At 38.7% G+C, this 22,378-nt stretch overlaps 2 protein-coding genes across 7 annotated transcripts in view; one reads left to right on the forward strand and one right to left on the reverse strand.

Moving 5' to 3' along the window:
- Positions 1-6,508: 6,508 nt before the first annotated feature.
- On the reverse strand, positions 6,509-19,462 carry trub1 (TruB pseudouridine (psi) synthase family member 1). The gene is made up of 8 exons (XM_053413896.1): positions 19,250-19,462; positions 19,063-19,161; positions 17,587-17,642; positions 14,470-14,551; positions 14,270-14,342; positions 7,656-7,795; positions 7,482-7,538; positions 6,509-7,386 (listed from the first exon to the last, which is right to left on the reverse strand). Exons 1-8 carry the CDS (start codon positions 19,395-19,397, stop codon positions 7,184-7,186), a joined length of 858 nt encoding a protein of 285 aa, XP_053269871.1. The 5' UTR covers positions 19,398-19,462; the 3' UTR covers positions 6,509-7,183.
- A 626-nt stretch (positions 19,463-20,088) lies between these two features.
- lrrc45 (leucine rich repeat containing 45) overlaps positions 20,089-22,378 on the forward strand; it is a 44,467-nt gene continuing 42,177 nt past the window's right edge. For 5 of the 6 annotated variants that reach the window (XM_053413890.1, XM_053413892.1, XM_053413893.1 and 2 more), the window contains exon 1: positions 20,089-20,211. The gene's annotated coding sequence lies outside the window, so the exon portion shown is untranslated. The remainder of the gene's footprint in view (positions 20,212-22,378) is intronic. The other variant, XM_053413891.1, reaches the window with a different exon arrangement.

Raw genomic sequence — 22,378 nt, forward strand, 5'->3', positions numbered from 1 at the left:
GAGGTGGGTGGTGATAAGTGCGGTCAACTTCCTGCAGGTGGCCAACGGCCAATCCTGATTGGCTTACTTTCAGCTCCAATGGCGCCACAGTGATCAAGATGGCAGTGTAGAAGAGATTCTTGTATTTCAGGTGAATCAGTAGGTTATTCCGCAGCTACCGGGACACAAACACACACACAGACACACAGACACACACACACACACACACACACACACACACACACACACACACACACACACACACACACACACACACACACACACACACACACACACACACACACACGCACACACACAAAATAATAACAGAAAGTCCCAAAATGATCTCTTGGAAACACTTGGTTTCATTGTTTTCACAATGTACAGCAGTGGCTACATCATGCATTTGTCTTCAAATTGATGCATTTGAATCAGTTTAATTAGATGATCTTGCATACGCAGCATATATGTATAAGCTAAATAATGCAAATGTATAGTGATTATAAAATAATAACACATTACTTTATTTGATCATTTAGCTGTAAGTTCCCCTAGACAAAGACTTTTATAGGACACCTCCACCTAACATCGTTGTATCCTTCTAGTTAACTTAACTTAACTTAACCAAGTTATATTGTTGGTAGAAACCTTTGATAGTGTTGGAGATTGAGAAAAAACTGTCTTCGCAAATACAAATAAATAATATGTCTCTTCAACGTCATTAAACAAATTACTAAACGAAAACCGTGATGCAGGTAAATGAGCAGAGCATAAATCGCTACAGCTGTATTAGAAAAATTAATGAATACATTAATCGTACATACACAGTAAGCAGATATTTAATTCTGAAGAATCAGAATCTACATTTTACAGTTACAGCTGTATAGTAGATGCTTCACTGAGCTACTTGACCTTTTAAAGAAAACGCTTTTATCAGTAACTTATTCCAGACTACTGCTTAGGAGCCTTATAAAACTTTGGGCCCCACAACAACACAAAAATGCATATACTAAACCTTGTATGTCATGTATTTGGTTGATCTATAGGACATTTTACATTTAAGTTTAAAACTACCTGAATCAATAAGTAATATTTTATAGCTCACTGTAAATAATATTGTGTACTGTAGTAACCACTTGAGGAATTTACTTGTTAAGAGAACATGAACACCCGTAGGGCATGTCCAAAAGTCGCTGTATGAGCGGCATCTACTTGCCTTAAATGGCTCTTTGAAACTGTTTAATGTTATCTAACAAGGTAATGTACAGGGTAACTGCATCCAATGGCCTAACAGCATAGCTGAATGGCGAGTGATTAACTCAGGATTTCAATGTTTTCCTGTAAAATTTACCTATCAGTGCGGCTGAGGTGATGAGGATTACGCTTATTTCCCAACACACGTTTCCGCAAAGTGTTAAACAAATAACAGAGTCGTGTGTTTGCAGAGCTACAATACTGTCAGTAACGCTGCCTCTCTCGTGCGTCTGCGACGAGCTGCACGTGTTATAGTCATGTAGTTATGTTGTGAATAGCTGAGCTCAGTTCGCCTCAGCGCAGGCTGCGCTAACTATTGCTTCTTACCGATAAACGTGAGGACAAATACGAGCAGATTGTTCGATTTTCTGATGGGTCTTTAAAGCGCGCGCCCAAGCCTGCCAACTTTCTAACGGCTGTAATTTAGATAAAGTAGACTCAGAGTGCAAACATGGATATAAGCAGCCTTGAAAACATGAAAGAAGTCACTAAATGACTAATATTTGGACGGAGACAATGATTACAGCTAATTGATCGGTCCAGCGTCTGGTGGCGTCAGACCGCTGTTCACAAACGATTGAAAACTTTACGACAGAGACGCTGGTGCTGCTTCGTAGCAGCTGGCGCCATATTTCTGTCTGTCTGTATGTCTGTCTGTCGGTCTATCTATCTATCTATCTATCTATCTATCTATCTATCTATCTATCTATCCATCCATCCATCCATCCATCCATCCATCCATCTATCTGATTCTTGAGACATGGGACAAAACACATTCAACACAATTATCTCCTTCAATTAAATAATTATTGTAACCAATCTAAGACACCTACTGTCTTCCCACTACATTAAAACAGCATGTCCCAAGAGAAGGGTTCAATAATTCATGTGCAATAAAATGGTTACAAATATTTGTAATGATTAAAGGACCTTGATCTCATCAAAAGACTAATGAAATGCCATCTCATATCAGAACAAAGTTTATATTCAATGACACATTCATATTTCAAAGTTGTCAACACCTTCACACATTCATTAAAATGTAATAAAATCATACAATATAAGGGGAAGCAGTCACTCCAAAGCAGTGGATCCCAAACTTGTAACAGTGCCGTACCCCTTCAGACATTCGATCTCCAGCTAAGTACCCCCGCAGCATGTGTGATAGGACACGAAAGATGGTGAGCTATTCTAAGGGAATCAATGCTCTAAAGGATCCATTTTCACATTTGACCTATATGCATCTGTGGAAGCCGGGTCAATAGGGTTTATAGGTTTCTAGTATTTTAAATCTTAATGTTAATATTTGTGTGTCAAAACTATGGTATGTCAACACCGTCTTCCAATTTCTGAGGACATGGTTTAGAATCTTTAGATAATTTTACTGTCCGGAGGTAGTTTCTGTTAGCATCTAGTATCAAGCTGAAAAGAAACATACTGCTACATGAACTTAATTTTTCTTTTGAACTGCGATTTCTGATGGTGGTGATAGGGGAAGTACGGAGTTTACATTAAATATAGAGGCATAATTTTTTTGTGTTTTTTGAAACATTTATGTAAAATATAGAAATAGATTATTAGTTTGTCTAATAATATATATATAAACTGAACTAATAGTCATCAACTCTATGAGGGAAGATAGGGCTTGCATAGCATAGACACACTCCCTCTCTAGTAGAGGGAAATTTGATTAATGATATTGAATGCTCTTTTTGTGTGTTGGCTTAGCATGGCTAGGTAACCTTGATAACTGAAGGAACATAGAAGGAGGAACAGAGAGCATTAAAAAAAGCGGAGAGAGAAAATCATTTTTCAATATGACATTTTTAGATTTTAAGGAATAGGTAGTCACATGTGAAAACGCAAAAACCGTAAAAATTATTTGGGTAAAGATCAAATTCTATTTAACATTCCAATAAAAAAAAAAAACAGAAAAAATTCTTTATAATTAAAAATATATACATATTGAAAGTATTTTTCATGAGTCCTCTGTCAGCCTTGGTGAAAATTGTTTTTTGTTATAGTTTTTATAGGTCGAGCATAATGTGAGTGAAAATGAATTTGTGTTTTTGGTGTCTGATGGTGTTGACACAAAATAAGAAATGGCAAGGCAAAAAGCACATTTTGTTAAAAAAGAGAAAAGCTGGGAGGTTGTATCAAAGCATACCTCAAAGCCCAGTACATGGTAGATGCATACATGGAGAATTTAAATGACTGTCCCAGTTAACCCAAAGCATGCTAAAAAATTAGACATTTTCAACAACGCAATGCGTATTATTTTGTTCAAATTCATCAAAGTCATAATTTGATAACAAACAAAGGAACAATGTCCTATTTATGACATGTATATCCTTAATATGAATCTTGTCAGAATCCTTTATCATTGACCTTGTCATGCAAAAGGGGGAGCTTTTGATTGACACTTGCCTAGCCCCACTCAGTGAATTGATTCTATTTAGCACTTGTTCTCTAAGATTATAGACAGAATGCGGTCTTCTGGCAGGCAGAAACAATAACTGGACAAGGCTTTGAAGCTTGTTTTAGGTTGGATATTTGCTCTGCAGAAGTTTCACTTCGGGAAAAACAATTAATTACAGTTGAAATGATGCACAACCAATGTTATTATAGGCTTTGTGATTACATACCAATCTAAGAAAATAATGTCATGCAAAACACAGTTTTTGTTTGCTTTATTCCGAAACATTTATAAAAAAAAAAAAAAAGCAAGTGTCATGTGACACAGTGACTCTTAATCAATGCCAAATTCTAATCCAATACATGGCAATGAGAACACACCCTGTTTTATTGGATTCTAATGCTTTTTCTACTTTATAATACAATTCTTATGGAAAAAAAATATTTTTTTCCAACCGCTTACATATCATTTGACCCAATGACTCTTAATCAATACCAAATTGTAATCCTATATTTTGAAATGAAATACACCTCATTAAATTAGATTTGAGTCCTTTGTTTATTTTGTATTAATATTTTTATAATTCTTTAATTGCTTCCATCTCATGTGACCAGCTAACTATAGAATTATTCCAAATTGTAAAACTACACTGAAAAAGTAGAACACACCTCTCTGAATTGGATTTTAGTGCTTCTTCTATTTTATATTAATATTTTTAGGTAAAAACTCTTTTGGGGGGCATCTATGTCATGTGATACAGTGACTATATATTTGTACCAAATGCTCTACTATATTGGCCAATTAGAACACCACTTCAAAATGGTTTTTAGTACTTATATTTTCTATAATTTTTTTGTATGGAAAAATAAGGATTTTTTAAAGTAATTGTATATTCAAAGGACAGGTAGTAAGAGATGGATACAAAGGCGAGGGAGACAATGCCAAATGTGTATCCGCAGTATTAAACTGATATTCTGCAAGTGAGGACTACGAACATGTGAGGCATTGTTAACATGTGCATTTAACTATGTAAGCAGTGTTTGAACCAACATCAGGCATGGGTTTGTTGAAAATGCATACAACTTGTAGTGCAATAATGCTTAAAAACTGATACCATCGAAAGGCATTCAATAAATTTGGTTATCAAAATAAAATATAAAACATTCATATTTAAAATATTATTAGATCATAACTTTAGTTGGTTAAAGTTCTCGCGGGGCACCACCCTTCAAAGAAGGGAAAAGATAGCCAATTTATTGATTAAGATCAGTGTCATTCAGATCTAGTTCGATTACAAATCTCAATATTTACTATTAAAGATGATATAATGAACAGTGAAGGTTATGTAGTTCATGACAGTGTAACGGTTGGCAAAATTCACTTATGCAACATTAAATGAAAGAACATTTGTAAAGAAAACATTTATTATGAACATAATAAAGTATAAAAACACAAATTACTAAACAAATGTACTAACAAGAATGTTTGTATGTGAACATGTGTGTATGTAAATTAGGCGGCCTCCCAAAATGGCTGACCAAATTTCACACCTCTTCTAGCATGCTTTCACAATGGGGATTTGGCCCCCCTAAAGTTAACACCCCCCCCCCCCCCCCTTTTTATTCTGAAATGGGGGAGGAGATAAGGTGAAGACTATGCGTGCGTCTGTGTAGATGTTAAATCAGAGAATGCAAGAGTCAGAGAGACCTACGAAGGAAGCCTGTGAAGGGCCTAACTAACAATTACTTTCAAATAACTTATAAACATAATATCACAGCATATATCAAACTCATAAACACACACAGAATCGAATAAACAGTCTGGTTTAGCTCAGTATAATTATTAAGCCCAGATTGTGTTACCAGTCCGAGGGAAAGGAAAAAGAGGTTGCAGTCCAGTTCGCAATTCGTCGAAGTCTCCGGTTGTATGAAGCCTTCTGGCTTTGTGTGGTCTCTGCCTTAGCGGTTCTGTGGAGCTGTGCTCAGAAACTGGTTCGAAGTTGTTACCTACAGGACATTGAGTGGCTGCTAGGAGGTTGTAGAAGCTTGATTTTGAGAGAGGTTTCCTTGAGAAGAAGAGTTGGAAAGCTGCACCTCTGACCTCCGGTTGTTGGGCTTCGAAGAGAAGAAAGCTGGAGCAGCGTGGTTTCTCCCTCGCCGATGCAGGAGGAGAAGCCGGCAGCCTCACTCCTTGAAGAGTCGTGGAAAGAGCTGGAGCAGCCTTCCGCCCTCAGAGGGATTGGAGAAAGAGGATGATTTTGGGGGAGAAGTCCCCTTATATTGGCCTGGTGACCTCATGGTTCAGGGGCCAGACTGACCAATAGGAGTTGACCCTTTTGGCTTTTCACACCTCTGTGTGAATTTGACGGAAGAAAGGAACATGCAGCATTCTGGGAGACTGAGTTCGGGAGGCTTTTTCAAGACAAAGAAACATGTGCTTTCAGGCTTTGACTACACATACAGGCCGAAGAGGAGACCTGTGGTTTGCACAAAAACCATATCCCAACAACTCATTATCCCTTTAAAGGGTTAAACAAAAGTTGTCTTTTCACACATATTCAATTAATATATATTGCCACTCAAAGTGCTGTGCAGCACATCACACACATATACATTCAACTAGGGTTGCAATGCGCTTTTTATACACCCTTCACACACAGACAACAGACTAGTATGGGTTCAGTGCTTTGCAGAAAGGAGACAGAATGAGGACATAACCAGTGACTTAAAGATTAAAAGCAAGATTTTGATGTTGTCTTGACTATGGAAAGATGCATATTATATTTGATCATGAATTGAAACTAGGACTTAGAAAATAAAATTGTAATACAAAAATACAATTACAAATTATAAGAATCACTTCAAAACCAAATAAAACTTTTATTAAAGTAGTAGTTATTAATAGCTTAATAGCTCCTGATTTGACATTAAATTATAATACAACAGAAGTCAATACTTGATTTTTCACAACTGTGTCAAACACAGAAAAATCTGTCTTTATACAGAATTGTTACAAAAATAAAGTAATACTCTCAAACTTTTTATCATGGGTCCAGCAGTGGGTCATGTTTCTGGAAATTATGTTTAATATACCACAAGTCTATTTCCTGTGTGTATTGTCAAGCTATTTTTCCTATCCCAACCTTTTCTTCTCAGTTTCATAGAGCAGTGATATTGTATTATATATATATACACTCAGGGTTTCTATTACCTAACACTATAATAAGAGGGCAATGAGAAATTGAAGATAGAAGCTGGGCCTGGAATGTTTACAAAGTTCAAATACATAACCATTCACAAATTAAACTAAATTAAACTGGGGGTGAGACAGAGACAAATAGAAACCACAAATACGTGGGCTCAAACATCTAAAGTCCAGGGCGGGAATAATGACACCGGTCAAAAGAGTCCTCAAAGGAGTTTTCAACAAGTGTCTAAATTTGTTATGCTTGTAACAATCACTACCTAAAATAGCCAAGAGAAATAGCCAAACTGAGACCAACCGTTTTCTTCATTGAAAAGCCAAACAAGTTAGTTATGTCATATTCTTAGCCTGGGTCCTGTTCACATTGTGTTGATCTGATGGTTTAGTACCCTGCTCCGACTCTGTACAGGGTTGCAGAGACTGCAAGACATGCTCCAGTGTCCACTGCTCCTCGTGTAAGGCATGCTCCTCCAGGGTGAACTGTCCCTGCTTGGTCCGCACCAGATTCTTCACATGAGCACAGGATGAGAGAGCTGCAGCATGGAGACACTGGTTATTCCTACAATTAAGTGTTAGCAGGCTGATTTCTGATGAGTTGGGAAACTAGAATATGATGAATTCATCTCACCTTTCCCCAGGTCATCCACCAAGCTTCTGACATAAAATCCCCCACCACAGTCAACATCTGTCATGGAAACACAATTAATGTGGCAAATTTTTGCATTGGAGAATTAGGAAATTCCATCATAAATTCTGTGGTTTAGAAAAGACTGAGTTACTTCATGATACATCATGTGCTAACCTAGAGTGAAGAAAGGAGGCTTAAACTCCTGCAGAGTCAGGTTGTACACAGTGACAGGTCTAGCAGGTTTGGCCTCAACCGTGTGACCTTTTTTCATCAGGACAGACAGACGCTGGCCATCCTTCTTCAGAGCAGAGTAGCTGAAGAGACAATTTCAAGAAATGTTTTGTTAGCTACAGATTTATCCGTAATAAAACCAGTCAGGCTGCGGCTAGCCATTTATTTTGAATTAAAGGGTTTAATTAAGTCGTTTAAGGTACATTTATTTTATTTGTTGATATCCTCTTGTCCCAATAATCAAAAAATAAATATAAATTTCCGAAATAAATTGGCGTCTGTGGCCTTGGCCCGACTGTAAAAACCACTACCACTTTTCTCATTCTGAACGAGGTGAATAACTGGTGTACCTGTTTGCAGAGGTGGGACCAAGTCATTTTTTTGCAAGTCCCAAGTAAGTCTCAAGTCTTTGCCCTCAAGTCCCGAGTCAAGTCCCAAGTCAAGACAGGCAAGTCCCGAGTCAAGTCCAAAGTCAAGACAGGCAAGTCCCGAGTCAAGTCCAAAGTCAAGACTGACAAGTGTCAAGTCAAGTCCAAGTCCTGCAGTTTGAGTTTCGAGTCTTTTTGATCACTGAGTAATAATATATTTACACAGATCATGTATGCTTTTAAAATCTGTATTTATTTATTTATTAAAACAAGTGCAATTGAAATTACAGAAAAAAATTTGTGCCAACATTGCACTTCCCTATTGCACTATTAACCAGTCATTTTTAACATTTAACTCATATTTTGCAAGAATATTCTTCATTTTAAACCACTCCTACAGAATAAACACATTTGAAAAAACAAGTGCAACTGTAATTATTTGTACAAAAGTGCTAACATTGTATTTAGCATTTTAACTAGTTCCACAGCAGTTTCTGTCCTGTCCTGTGTTTATCTCATCTCATTTATCTCACCTCATATTGTCTGTGTTTGTGTGTACATGTGAGAAACATAACAAATACTTGAACATAACAATGAACGGGGTTGTGCTTTTTATATGTCAGGGCCCTATGCTGCATTGCATTTGCAAAAGACCAAATTGGCCAAAAGTCTGTCAGTCATTTGTGCACGATGGGGACGTAGTATGATTCCAAGAATAAACAAGTTAAACAAGAATAGTCAATCTTCTTTAACTTTTTTTGAGCAATTTAATATATCTCTTCTTCTGACTTTTTTGTGATATACATGGATAAAAAGTACAAAATATTTCTATACTGAAATAATATCGGCATTATAATTGTAAGCTAATTTATTTAATGACGTTATTGTTGAGGGTTGATTTGTATTTCCGGTTTTAAGTGGATTGTTGGTAGTGACTCTTATTTTGAAAGGGGGTTTAAAGGAAGTGGGTGTTGTGATGAGTGAAGTTGTAAAATGAACGGAGGATAAACGGGTGTGCTGTCCCGAGCGCATGACCTGCTCTCGTGTCCTTTGTCGGCTGAAGCCGGACTTATGATACAACCAAACGCTCGGCTACATAATTATTATAACTATATTTTTCAGTTGCTTTTTTTTTGGTGCCCCCTCAGGACTTGGTGCCGGATGCACAGGTGCGCGTTTTGGGAGCGGCGGCGCTGCACACACACACACACACACACAGACGCACACAAACACGATGAATGATACAGAGCGCTCCTTAATAACATACTTTTTAATCTTTGTGCTTTGGGGAAAGGAGCAAGTCTAATCAAGTCAAACGGCTCAAGTCCAAGTGAAGTCACGAGTCATTGAGGTTGAAGTCCAAGTCGAGTTGCAAGTCTCTTTACATTTTGTCAAGTCGAGTCTAAAGTCATCAAATTCATGACTCGAGTCTGACTCGAGTCCAAGTCATGTGACTCGAGTCCACACCTCTGCCTGTTTGTAACCAACTCACCTGCCTGCCTGCCGACCTGCTACACCGCTGGCAAGCCAGCTGAAGTTACAGCATCAAAAACAATTTCAAACTAGGGCTACATTGTATCACTAATGGGTCTGAGCACAGGCATTTTGAAGCCTGTTGCGGTTAGTGGAGGGGGCAATCAATGACCAAGCGCACGTCTCTGCGTTGCATGCGCTTTGCGCACTGTGGCAAGGATAAACGCTTATCTGCCTGCGTCCGTCACACGATGTTGATCCTTGCCTGCTAATTGCGGTCTATTCTATCTATGCAGATCACACGGTTAAAATTTTGCATAAATCGAATGATGGTTGTAAAACAGAGCTTACTTCCTGTTGCCAGTAGGTGGCGCCATCACTATGATTACATACAGACCAATAGATCTGTTCAAGTAGGAGTTCTGATGTTGCATGAGCAATTTTGTGTCAATTGGACAATGTTACAACAACCTAATTATCACACTGATCCGTATGTGGCGCTGGGACCCTGCACTAATATGAATACATGGAGCTGTTCAGGTCAGGAATGTGATTAAAGGGCAGCATTTGGGGGCTGGTTGGATAATGCAAAGTGGATTCACAAAGTACTTCCTGTTTCATGGCAAATCAGTAGGTGGCGCTATGACACTGAGGACATATTGACATAGGTGACGATAGGACAATGCTAGCCTGATGTCATACTCACAATTCTAGTCAGAATGTGAGTCTGATACCGCTCCATTGGGCTGTGATTATGGGGCGTGTTTCAACCGAACCAGGAAATAAAATTCCTCTTCGCTCAATTGGATAGACCTACAACCAGAGCAACGTAGTATGTGACGTATGTAAAGCGACGCATAGTTGTTGTCAACAGAACTTAACTGCACACACGCTGGAAGAAGTAGAAGATCAGTAAAAAAGATTTTTGCCGGGGTTGTAAAAATAATTGAAGGATACACGGAGAGCTTACCAACACGATCAGCATTTTTAACAGCCCCCCCCCCCGCTTCCCCAAACATGATGCAGAGTTTCTCTACTGATGGCACACGGCTCTTTATTGTTCACTCCATCGTAGCCGTAAATACACCGTAAAACTGGAATGATATTAAGTACACGATATTTTAATCCATAAAACCAAACACATACGTTAAAATACAATAAACAAAAAAATCACCACGAGACTAGTCTGATGCGTTAACGTGACATAGCTACTCCCGTTCCGCGCTACCTGCAGCAAAGTAAATGGGACCAGCTTCCTTACCTCGTTCCGCTGGCGAGGGGTGTTAAACTATAGTTTTTGAGAAATGCCGCACAGCCGACGTCCGGTCGTTGTTCCTGCTCCTAATCTTGTGCCACTGCAGTAAAGACTGCAGTAAAGTGAGCCGTCATGTGGAAAGCCAGCCGCCGGCGCTGTACGGCAGGTGTCTTATTGCACTGGTCCGCAAGCGAGGGATCTGGTGCATCTATTAACATGGTCCGCTCCTTAAACTGCAGGTATTTATGCGAGGGGAGTCGCTACGTGTAAAACAAAATAAGCCCAACACAAAATAACAGAATAAAACAGTATGCATAAAGTGGCAGGTGTAGCAGTCAGTTACAGTAAAGTCGAATGCACGTACGAACAAGTTCTCCATTTAGGATTACAGCTCCACAACACATCAAACAAATCATATCGCATTTGTCGGCAGGCATGTTTGTTGATGGTTGCTGAAAACGAATTCAACCGAAGCGCACTTTGATGATGTGGTTGATTGCGGGCTTTATACGATGATGGACAGATGATCAACGGTAAGTTGTACAATCGTATAGTTTCCTACATAGAGGAACCACAACAAATCGCGGGAGTTGTTTTTTTCCAGAGTTTTTGGGACGGTAGACATGCCAGATACCCACATTAACGTGTAGAAGCACTACAAAAGAGGATTTTTCACAATATGTCCCCTTTAAGGAAATTTCACAATTCTGACCATGATCCAATGACTTGACGGAGCTCTTTTGAGCTTTATATTATATAGTAGCCAGGAGCAGTTCATCAAAGTATAAAACATGTCACTTCCTGTAGCCAGCAGGTGGCGCTGTGATTTGAATGTCTAGTTTGGACTCGATTGGACCAAATATGTCAGAGATACAGAACCTCATGTTTTGCGCCAGGAAACACAGAAAAATTATTTTAAACTATATTAATGACATTTTATATGATATAAATGATTAAATATGCATCCCATACTTTGCATTCCACTTCTGTTGTCCTGGAGTTTTAATTTCCCCAATTACATAATTAAATGTCCCCCTCTACCCTTCCACTACAAGCGTTGACTAATCGCGGCAGCCCTATAACATACCATTGTCCTGTAGTAGACAGAGAATTTGTAAATAAGCGGACACACACATACGCGTAGGCTATGGGCGTACCTATGGCATAACTTTGATGCAAAGTGATGAATAAGCGTCTCAAAGAGAGGTACTGCCGCATTAAGATTGTAAAATCAGCTCTTATGGACTGGACTTTAAATCTGGTTTAGCTCTCTTAACTGTAAAATATTCATTCTGCCTGTGCAATGCAGTGGTTCATGTGCAATCCATTTACTGTACATTGTAGCAGTAAGAAGAAATTTGATACAGAGTAGCCCTTTACACCTCAACAGGAAAAGAAGGAGGGCAGAGGGAGCGGATAAGTTGGACACATCTGTGACCCAAAAAACAGGGAAATTCAAACAAAGGCAGCATGGAAGAGAAAATGTGAGGTCAGAGTAACTGAAGGAAGGAGATCACAAAACTAGTTTCTGGACAGTTGTACCAAGAACCCGCTGTTATTTTTTTCAACAATCGTCCTGGATCAAGAGGAGAAGAAGTTGATTCCTAGAGAGACTGATGAAGAGGATCTGAAAATGGGTCGAACCTGCTCGGATTGGGCTGTGATCCCCTCTGTCCTGGTTGAACCATAAAAAGCTAAGTCTCTCCGTACTGAAACTCTCCCGGCTTCCCCGATGCCCTTTGCCTCTATGGTCAACTGTCTGGCGATCATTAAATCCATTGGACTCCTGCGTCGTCCTCGCTATGTGCACGGGGCAGCCCGATTCAAGTTTGTTTACACACCGACCATTCCATCCCCGCTGTACTGTTTGACCGGTGCGCTGTCATTTGTAAAAAAAAACACAATTGCACACCTGAAATCTGAGACCCCTCATTTCTGTTGACAGCATCATTCCCCTCACCCCCTCTACCTTCGCTTCTAACATCAAAACCGTAACTTTTATTTGACAGAATGCTCGCTCCCTAAACAATAAAGGACTACTCATCCATGACATCCTCACTGATAGGAAAACTGATGTTCTTTGTCTAACTGAAACATGGCAGAACCAACTGAACTATCTCACACTTAACCAAGCCACACCCCCAGGTTACTCTTGCAATCAAAAGCACAGCTCTATGGGCCGGGTTGGTGGGCTGGCAATAATACATAGAGCTGACTTCCTGGTTAAAGAGCATCCTGTACTCAGTGCCACCTCATTTGAATGTGTCGCCTTCACCCTGGCTCGACCCGCATTTCTATTCTGTTTTGACAATTACTTTTTCCTTTCTCTCTGTTTTGGACTTATGTAAAACTAATTTTTACCTTCTCATACAATCATCCTGCGCCACTGCACTTTACTTGTAACATTTCATACAAACCACTAAAGTGAAGTAAAGTGTATATATTGTAAATACTCTTTTCATTTAATCTTTTATTTTCATTCTATTGCCTTTTTCTATTGTTTTATTGTCTTGTGCTAAAACTGAGTTACCCCAGTAGAGTTTTATCTTATCTTAAATCAGCGCAGGCGCATTACTATGATCTTTATAAAAAGCTGATGAATTCCTATTTAGGTTCCTGGATAAACAATGAACGTAAATGATGATTGCAGCTTGACTACTTGACATATCGTATTGAAGTTATCCTTCAAGATAACCCTCATCAATGCTGATAAAAAACTTTAATCTTGATGAGGTTTTCCTGCACTTGACATCTATTGCACGTCTGTCCGTCGTGGGAGAGGGATCCCTCACATGTGGCTCTCTCTGAGGTTTCTATGTATTTTTACCCTGTTAACAGGGTTTTTAGTAGTTTTTCTTTACTCTTGCTGAGGGTTATGGACAGATGATGTCTCACCATGTTAGAGCCCTATGAGACGAATTGTAATTTGTGAATATGGGCTATACAAATAAAATTTGATTGATTGATTAAAACACTAGGTTAAGGCGTAATCTGCGCAAAGAACGACTGTCTGCAGGAGTTTGGGTGTTTCATCTCTGTCCCTCGTCACACACAAACTCACGTTAATTTAGTTATTAATCGATGATGTGGGATCATGACTCCGGATCGCTCCAGTCACTTTAACCCTGATGTCATGACTGTGCGCGTCACATTACGTCTTGTGTTTTCTAGTAGGTTGAAACATGTGTCTGATAAACTCTAGAGAATCAAACAAGCACAAGGTGAACATCAGTCCCATACAAGTCCAAATAACTAGTGATCAAAGATTATGTTTATTATATTCGAAGCTCGGAACAGAGACTTTGACACAGCCCAGACCTTGAATGAGCGCCTGTCCTGAGGCACCCAAAGTCCATAGGATCGTCAAAATATGACTTTGACCTAATGGATGGAATGTTATCTAGAAATGATCTTTAAGTGAAACACCAGTACGGTTCAGTCAGATTTGAGGCCTTACTCACAGTGGAGGAACTTGCATGATGTCACCAGTGAAGGATTTCAGCTTCTCCTCAAAGTCCTGCCTGGTAATGTGTTCTGTTATTTAAAAAAATGAAGAAAAAAAAATATATCACAAACAAAAGGTTCCAGCTGAAACTGTGCCTCAAATTAGATGTTTAACTGTTCAGATGATATGATGTGATTTTTTTGCATACCGTCTTACCAAAGTCTTTCTCTAGAATCACTTTACCAGTAGCATCAAGAGTGTCTGTTGCTTTTCCCAGCTCCCCCACAGTAACATATTTCTGAAAAATAAATGCACTTTGGTTTGGTCTTGTGTACAAAGTAGATATTATTAATCAACACTACTGTCAAATAGTCCATGAACAGTATCGTTGTATGTCAGCAGCTGGGTACCGGGAAATATAAAGACTGATTGAAATAAAAAGGTATCTTGGAGATTGCTGAAGTGCCCCTTTGGTGCTTTATGGGTTTCCAATTCCCTTTCCTTGAGTCCATGATAACTTTTCGTAAAACAATTTTATTGTGCTATAAGGGCTAAATTAGAGCATTTCAATGTTGTAATGAGTCCACAAAAGTCCCAACCAATACCAAGTCTTACCGATTTGTATGTTTTTGTAGTTTGCCAAAGATGATCATGAGATAAAAACAATGATTATTTACTAGCAAAATATTGTTTAATATAGAGGGGCAAGCAATTTAAGCAAACCTGTGGAATTTTCCCGCATTTATGCATAAATTTGTCTTAAATGTCCTTTAATTATGTTGCAATTGTGAGTATTTTACTGTTCTTGTCCATATTGGTAAAAATTTGTCATTCAACATTTGTCAATGTTGGACATTATTTAAGCTCTGTTTTGACATCCCATTGGCGCTGCAGAGCTTTTGTTTGGCGTGGCAGCCATCACAGAACACGATCATCCCCATATGTAGATAATGCGCTCTTGCCATATCTTTCATACAGGTGCGTCGTGTACCTATGGTGACATATGAACCTCTTATTGTAGCGTGGCTTACTACTGGTGAAGGGGGCGAAAGATTGTCTGGGTGCAGTTGCGTGTCCGCTCGTAAGGTAATGTTGTCTGCCTGACTTCTTGGCCTATTTTATTCCCAGCAGATTATTGTTGTGTGTTTTATGCTACTATGATCCAGCTGCAGCCGTTGAGACTCTCACCTTCAGGGTTGCTGTTGGGCTGCGCAGCGGCTTAACAGGGTGGTACTTATGGTCCCATTATCTCTGGAAATGTATACATTTCATGTTTCATTTACTAAATCTGTTTAATTGACTTTCTAAGAGGCCGGTTATTTATTTGCAATCATTGGCCACCACGCTCTGGATTGCCCTGCTGTTTTGGCTCTTTTTACACCGTGGCGCTTAGCGCTGTGGCTCCTTGTGCTGTGGCCTTCTGGCTCTGTGGTTTACGGATTAAAATCTCTAAGTAACCCACCTCAGAGGAATGCCTGTTTTTAAATATTATTTCGTTAATTTTCCTTTGTATCAATTCTGGGATCTTTATTTATATTTAGTCATTCTGTTTTCAATGTTTTGTCGACACCAGTTTTGCTTAATATTTGTGCCTTGTTTTAACTATCTTTCTGTTGTCAGACAGGTGCTGTGTGCCTGAGGCGGCAACCCAATCCCTGGTGGTGGAGTTTTCTTCACAACCTGTTTTTGTTGATCTGCAGTGTCACGGGTGGTTAGTTTATTAACCCTTCCCCTTTATTTTGGTTCCTTGTTGCGGTGGTAAGCCCCTGTCCTTCACCCCTTGTCCACGTTTTTAATTTGATATGATAGTTGTAATTCTGGTGGTTGTCTTTTTTTGCTTTGCATTGAAATGTGCATTTATTTGGTTAAATTAAATTTGTCCTTTTTACCAATTAAAACCGTATTATACTAAAAACCTTTGAAACCTTGCTGATACAAAAAATAGGCTTAATAATTTCTTTGAGGTGAAACTCCCCAGGTGGCACTGTTGCAACAATTTTCATCAACCCGCCCTCATGCTACACATTGTTTTAGTAGTTTTTGTGTGCTGCATTTGTTTATTTGGATTAAGGATCAAAATAATGAAAAGCAACTCTGACCAACTGGACCACACCTCAAACAGCTCAGGATTGGTCGACACAGGACAGTCTGTTTTTTAAGGATTGGACTGGTACGGCAGAAAGAAAGACGACGGAACACAAAAAGGCAAGACAGACACGAGGAGGACAGAAAAATCTGGACAGTTCTACACACCACGGAGTTAATCCTGTTCCACCGAGGCAGTTTGCGGACTGTTAACTATAATATAAGATTATAGTATAGTATAACATAGTTCTACTGAATTTTAGATTTCTATAATGAAATAACATACAAAAGTAGTATTAATCTCACTATGTAATAACATATGTTGAAAATTTGAGTTTTGAGTTGTTAAACCATAAAAGCAAAAATAAGCCAGAGATGAGGTACCGGACGAAGATCCGTGAAAGGGTCAGATGTGATTGAGAAGTGGAGCATGACCGTGGTGAGCACAAGACACAGATCTGAAACCAGGTAGAGAGAACAGATAGATGGCAAAAACGGGATCCCTCACTGTGGTCACCACCTGTGAGTTAAGTATAACATTCCCCTTCCTGAAGGATTGTATTATCCAACAGAGACATTTGGATTTTAGTATTGCCATTCCAAGAACAGTCATTTGTGTTTTGTTAAAGTGACGCTGGTAATTTATCTACCTGAGTACATTTGAGTTTTTGAATACCCTCATTCATTTATTTTAAACCCTTTGTTTAATCTATCAAGTTTTATAATTTTCTTTAGTGGCTGTATTTTATCTGTTTTGCTTAGCACCTTTTGTTTTAATTGCGGGGCGTTTTTATTGGTTTTAAACTTTTTTTATAAGAGGCCCTCTCTTGGTGCCTCATTCATCAGTTCATCATCCTCATTCAGTGGAATTAATCTTTGTCGCTGGTCACACACACACAGAGAGAGAGAGAGAGAGAGAGAGAGAGAGAGAGAGAGAGAGAGAGAGAGAGAGAGAGAGAGAGAGAGAGAGAGAGAGAGAGAGAGAGAGAGAGAGAGAGAGAGAGAGAGAGAGAGAGAGAGAGAGAGAGAATATTGTCAGGATGTAAATGAAGCTGTTTCGAGTCGAATTTAAATGTTTTTTTTTCTGTGAGTAGATTAAGCACATTGTGTTTGTAGTTTTGAGTTCAATAAAGATCATATTTTATGATTAATCAAAACAGAAACCAGGTTATGCAAAAGGTTTTTCTTGCCATTGTATGCATTTATAGCACAATTTACTCTTTGTGTGTAAAGTGCAAACAAACTTACCTTTGAGCCCGCTAACATGGTACTGAGCTTTTTTGTGCCATATCCAACACCGACAACTGAAAGGAACATAAGAGCTTTAGAGTCCGGCCGGCAACCCTCTAGAGAAGGAAATTTTCATTACACACATAGGCAAAATTGTGCTGGACATAGTATGTAGCTGGCCTAGGAAATCAAAAAATGTTGTTACATTTTCAGAATATTTAAATGCAGGCTTGCCGCTGCAGCTGATTGGACTATGATATTCAGAGGCTGCAGGCAGAACAAACGGTCTTGGTATGCTATATAATTGCATACATTGTTAAAATAATAGATGATTATAATGATAATTACCTAAAGTTATCACTATCATCTTTTCACCTTTTTTGTTTTGGAGGGTGGTGCCCAATCGCCCCCTATTGGCCAGCCACCCCTGCTCCAGCATTAATGTTGACAAAATCCATTCTTTTGTTTATACAAGAAAATAGTCATATTCAAGGCAAAGCCTATGCAAAAACATTGTGCTGCAGTAGCATCTCTTCTGCCAAACATACTGTTGAGCTGAGGAGTTAAATATTGTGCATTGAACAGATGCTGTAACATGTTAATTGATATTAAACTGAATATCTTGCATTGAATAGGTAAAGTTGCATAACTGCCTTTCTTTATGTATATTTATGCTGGTACAGTCAGCCTTAAATTGAAATGGCAAAATTTTTTTTAAATATCCCTCCTAAGTGGGATTTTTGGAAGATATCAGGGTGGTAGATCTCGGTTTACGTTTGGAATTAAAAAGTGATCTTGGGCTTGAGACGGTTGGTGACCACTGCTATAACCCATAGAATGCTTTAGCCATGCTGCCACTAAGGACTTACAGATCTCCATGTGAGACAGAAGGGTTCCTACTGAAATGGGACATTCATGTAGATGAACCCTACACACTTTGTTGATGTTGACTTCCCCTAAATCATTTTTTGTGAGTGTGAAATTAAGTTCAGACATTTATGTTATTCTTAGAATGAATGTTGGTCATTTTGGTCACAGTTTGACTGATCCTATCATTAAGCTCTGACATTTTCAACCAGCTACATCATCAAGTAAATGTTACATTTGATAATTTCTGGATTATGACTGAATACCTGGAAATCGAACAATGTTCACATACATCTCAACTGGACTTGTCATTTTGACTCAAAAAGTTGAATTATGATTCCTTCAATATATCATTAATTTTAAGCAAGCTCTATAGCGGTTCTTTCATTTTGAAAACAGCACTTTTCAACCTAATGTACATTATATAAAATAAAAATATAATATTAAAGCAACCATTATCTCTGATGTACCTGCCTCCTGGACATTTTCAAGTGCAAACTTTGAACACGTTTTACAAGCGTTTGGGTGGAACGGCCACTTGAAATGACGCCCCCCATCATTACAACCGACATTTAGCGCAGTAAAGGTAACAGTAGCAGTTTTGTGAACACGGTACAGTCAATTTACCTAACACTCCACTGGCAGCACTGTCCAGAGTCCCTCCGTGCCCCAGCTTCAAGCTCTGCTTCTTTCTCTTTCGCGGATTTGTGTTTTGTACACCGGCTTCTGAAAGACACGAGACACAAAACATTTCACAGTCAGCTTCAAAAACTGACAATGGGCTTACTTCTTGGTTGTTTTCCTTTGCTGTTACCTTTGAGCAGAGCCTCTTTGAACGTATTCAACAATTCTGCAGACGTAGGGCCTTGTTTTTTATAAATGGCAAAGAGCCCATTCAGAGACTGCAATTTAGACAGAGAACTAGTTATAGGGGCAAGGCTGATACTCATGTTGCCAGCCATGCTTGTTTTACCCTATGGTTTTAGCCCTCCTATAGTCTTCTTCTTCTTGAATTTATACAGGTCAGCAAACAGCGTTATGGTGCATTACCGCCACCAACTGGTATGGAGTTATAAAAGTATATATATATATATATGAGCCCCATTTGTGGCTTCCTTTACACATTTGTCAGCTGTTTCATTTCCTTCAATTCCTATATGGGCTGGTTAAGTGTTACACTTAATCCCGTCATATGAATTTTGTCTATACTGTTTTGTGGATCTCAGATATTAAAACATCTGGTCTGCTGTCTGAATGGCTGTGCTTCAAGCTTGTTAACGATGAAATGGATCAGAACAAAATACTGCCCTCATAGGTGTCACCTCTTCAACCGACTGCAATGATAAAAAAAATCGTCACCCTCTCCCCAGTATACACTGATAACTCATCGCTGATTCTTTAGACAAATCTAACTCTTCTTCTCTGTTTAGCGAAGCGCTGTGACTTTACCGCCATCTATCGGTTCAACGCGTTAACTACGTCTGGAACCCCAACAAACCGAAAAAATACAAAGTATATAACATAGTATGATATAACACTATGGCCCATGTGACGTCGTAGGATAAAATTGGATTAAAACACGGTTTTGTATGGTTTGCAGTTATCCTCACTAATAAGGATAGGTTGGTGGCAAAATGCAAATGCTTTTGAAACTACACTGACCAAGATGCCTTGCGCGAACATACATTTCCGTATAATGTCGATTGGTTTCGGCATCAGTTGATACAATCCTATGGATACAACAGCCAGGAAATGAGTCGTGCTGTAGTGACAAAGGTTTGTGTTGTTCCATGTCTGAAGGGTATATGAATACTGTTCGAGAATGCTGTCAAACATTCACCTCACATTACATATTAACCGTTTATCAGCCACGTGCGGAGATACTGTAACAACACGGTAAAACTCCATTTCAGACTTTGGCAATAATATTTAGTTTTACTTATCACCGAGCTGTATATATTATGATATAAGAGGGAATGCTCGTTTAGAATAAGTATACACTCTATTCCGATTTGGCAGACATATAATTCACCAGGCAGCTTTTGTATCGTTCAAAATCAAACTGTTATGACTTGTCACAGTGCTTCTGTCCGCTAGCTAACATCGCATCGGTTCCTAAAGGCAAAATTTGCTACCCAGATTTTAAAATGTTTATTCTGCAGTTGTCGGGTAGATTTCTCTTCATATTACCTAACGCTGCTTGTGTTTTTGTCGTATTAAACCGCTCCAGTTATCATCTGAGTTAAGCTCCGAGTGTTAGTTAATGCGTGCAGTAACTGTTAAGGTTTTCTAATGCGATGCTTGCTAATATTTCTGAAATGTTGGATCTAGGATGTTTTGGTTAAACAGAGAGTTAATCAGGAAGTACAGGCAGTGTGTCAGCTGCTCCTAACCCAAAACGATTTTGTCAAAAAACTCCTGATTACGGCTGTTAAACTCTGGTCCTATTGCCATAATCTTTTATCCACTTCTACCCACTAACTGATGTTAATAGACTGTATATAATGTATAGAGTATATGGTTATAACCTGTGGTTCTCTACATGTAGTGGAGAGACTTCCCTTTGGATTCAGGGCACAGGGAATCAGAAGAGTAATAGGGCTGCAACTAGCGATTATTTTGATTAATCTGTCGATAATTTTTTTGATTAATCGTATAAAAAGTAAAATTGTAACCTTACCAGCAGTTACTTTGGTTCAATGCTGTGTTTACATGTATGACAGACACTGCATTTAATTATAACTGCTTAAAAAAACACATCAGATCTTGATGAAACGATTATTTAAGTTAGAAATCTTTACGGCTGTATATTCTATAATTTGTTGAGAACATCATTATGTAACAACGGTCAATGGAAACCAAAATCCTTAATCCATTGAGGGCTGGATTCAAAATCATACCGAAAAATCTAAGAAAAACACTAAAATCACAGGGTGATCCAACTTGTGTGACTTTTATCTCAGCAACTCATAATGTTATTCAGTACAGTGTATGGTCCCCATGTGCCTGTATGCACACCCAACTCAGTGAGCTCCTGCATAGTCTGTGGCGGTACTTGGCGGCATCGAATGCACGATACATAATGTCCCATAGGTGCTCAATTGGATTTAGGTCAGGGGATCGAAAGGGCCAGTCAATGGCTTCAATGCCCTTGTCATCAAGGAACTGCCTACAAACTCTGGCCACATAAAGCCGGGAATTGTCCTGCACCAGGAGGAACCCAGGGCCCAGCTTCAGATCTGGCAATCTCTCTGAGGATTTCCTCCCGGTATCTAACAGCAGTTATGACATGGAGGTCTGTGTAACCCTCCTAGGATATGCTTCCCCAGACCATCACTGACCCACCGCCAAACCGGTCATGCTGGATGATGTTAGAGGCAGCATAACGTTCACCACACTTGTGCTTCCTAAATGGATACATTGATATCCCTTAAATTTAACTGACTTGGTGTTATACTGTGATGATTAAGTGTTCCGATAATTTATTTGAGTAGTATATAAAATTTGGATTTGCCATAATTCAAATTTAAGATTTCTTAAATGTATCTAAATTCAAGATACCTTAATTAAGTTTGAACTAGTCAGCATGGTGTTGTATTTATGACTAGTCATAATTTAATTGTGTACATCAGAAACTGGAATATAAGATTATAGTATAGTATAACATAGTTCTACTGAATTTTAGATTTCTATAATGAAATAACATACAAAAGTAGTATTAATCTCACTATGTAATAACATATGTTGAAAATTTGAGTTTTGAGTTGTTAAAACATAAATAAAGATATTGTTTTAAATACTTAGAATTATGTTGTATAAATCTTATATGAAAATTCTTACATGTCACAGTGAAAGTATGTCTAGTCAAAATTACTTTGGATTAGGGTTAGGCCAGGGGTGGGCAAACTTTTTGACTCGCTGGCTACAATGGGTTCTAAAATTT

Source organism: Pleuronectes platessa, chromosome 21, assembly GCF_947347685.1.
Source record: "Pleuronectes platessa chromosome 21, fPlePla1.1, whole genome shotgun sequence".
Classification (NCBI taxonomy): Eukaryota; Metazoa; Chordata; class Actinopteri; order Pleuronectiformes; family Pleuronectidae; genus Pleuronectes; species Pleuronectes platessa.

What these genes read in the sequence shown, in the direction of transcription:
- trub1 (XM_053413896.1), bottom strand. Translation starts at nt 19,397, where the DNA reads ATGGCTGGCAACATGAGTATCAGCCTTGCCCCTATAACTAGTTCTCTG. An exon ending in ATCATGCAAGTTCCTCCACT is followed by an intron (nt 7,796 to 14,269) that starts GTGAGTAAGGCC and finishes TTGTCTCTTCAG; the next exon opens with CTACTCTGCTCTGAAGAAGG. An exon ending in GCCTCCTTTCTTCACTCTAG is followed by an intron (nt 7,539 to 7,655) that starts GTTAGCACATGA and finishes TTTCCATGACAG; the next exon opens with ATGTTGACTGTGGTGGGGGA.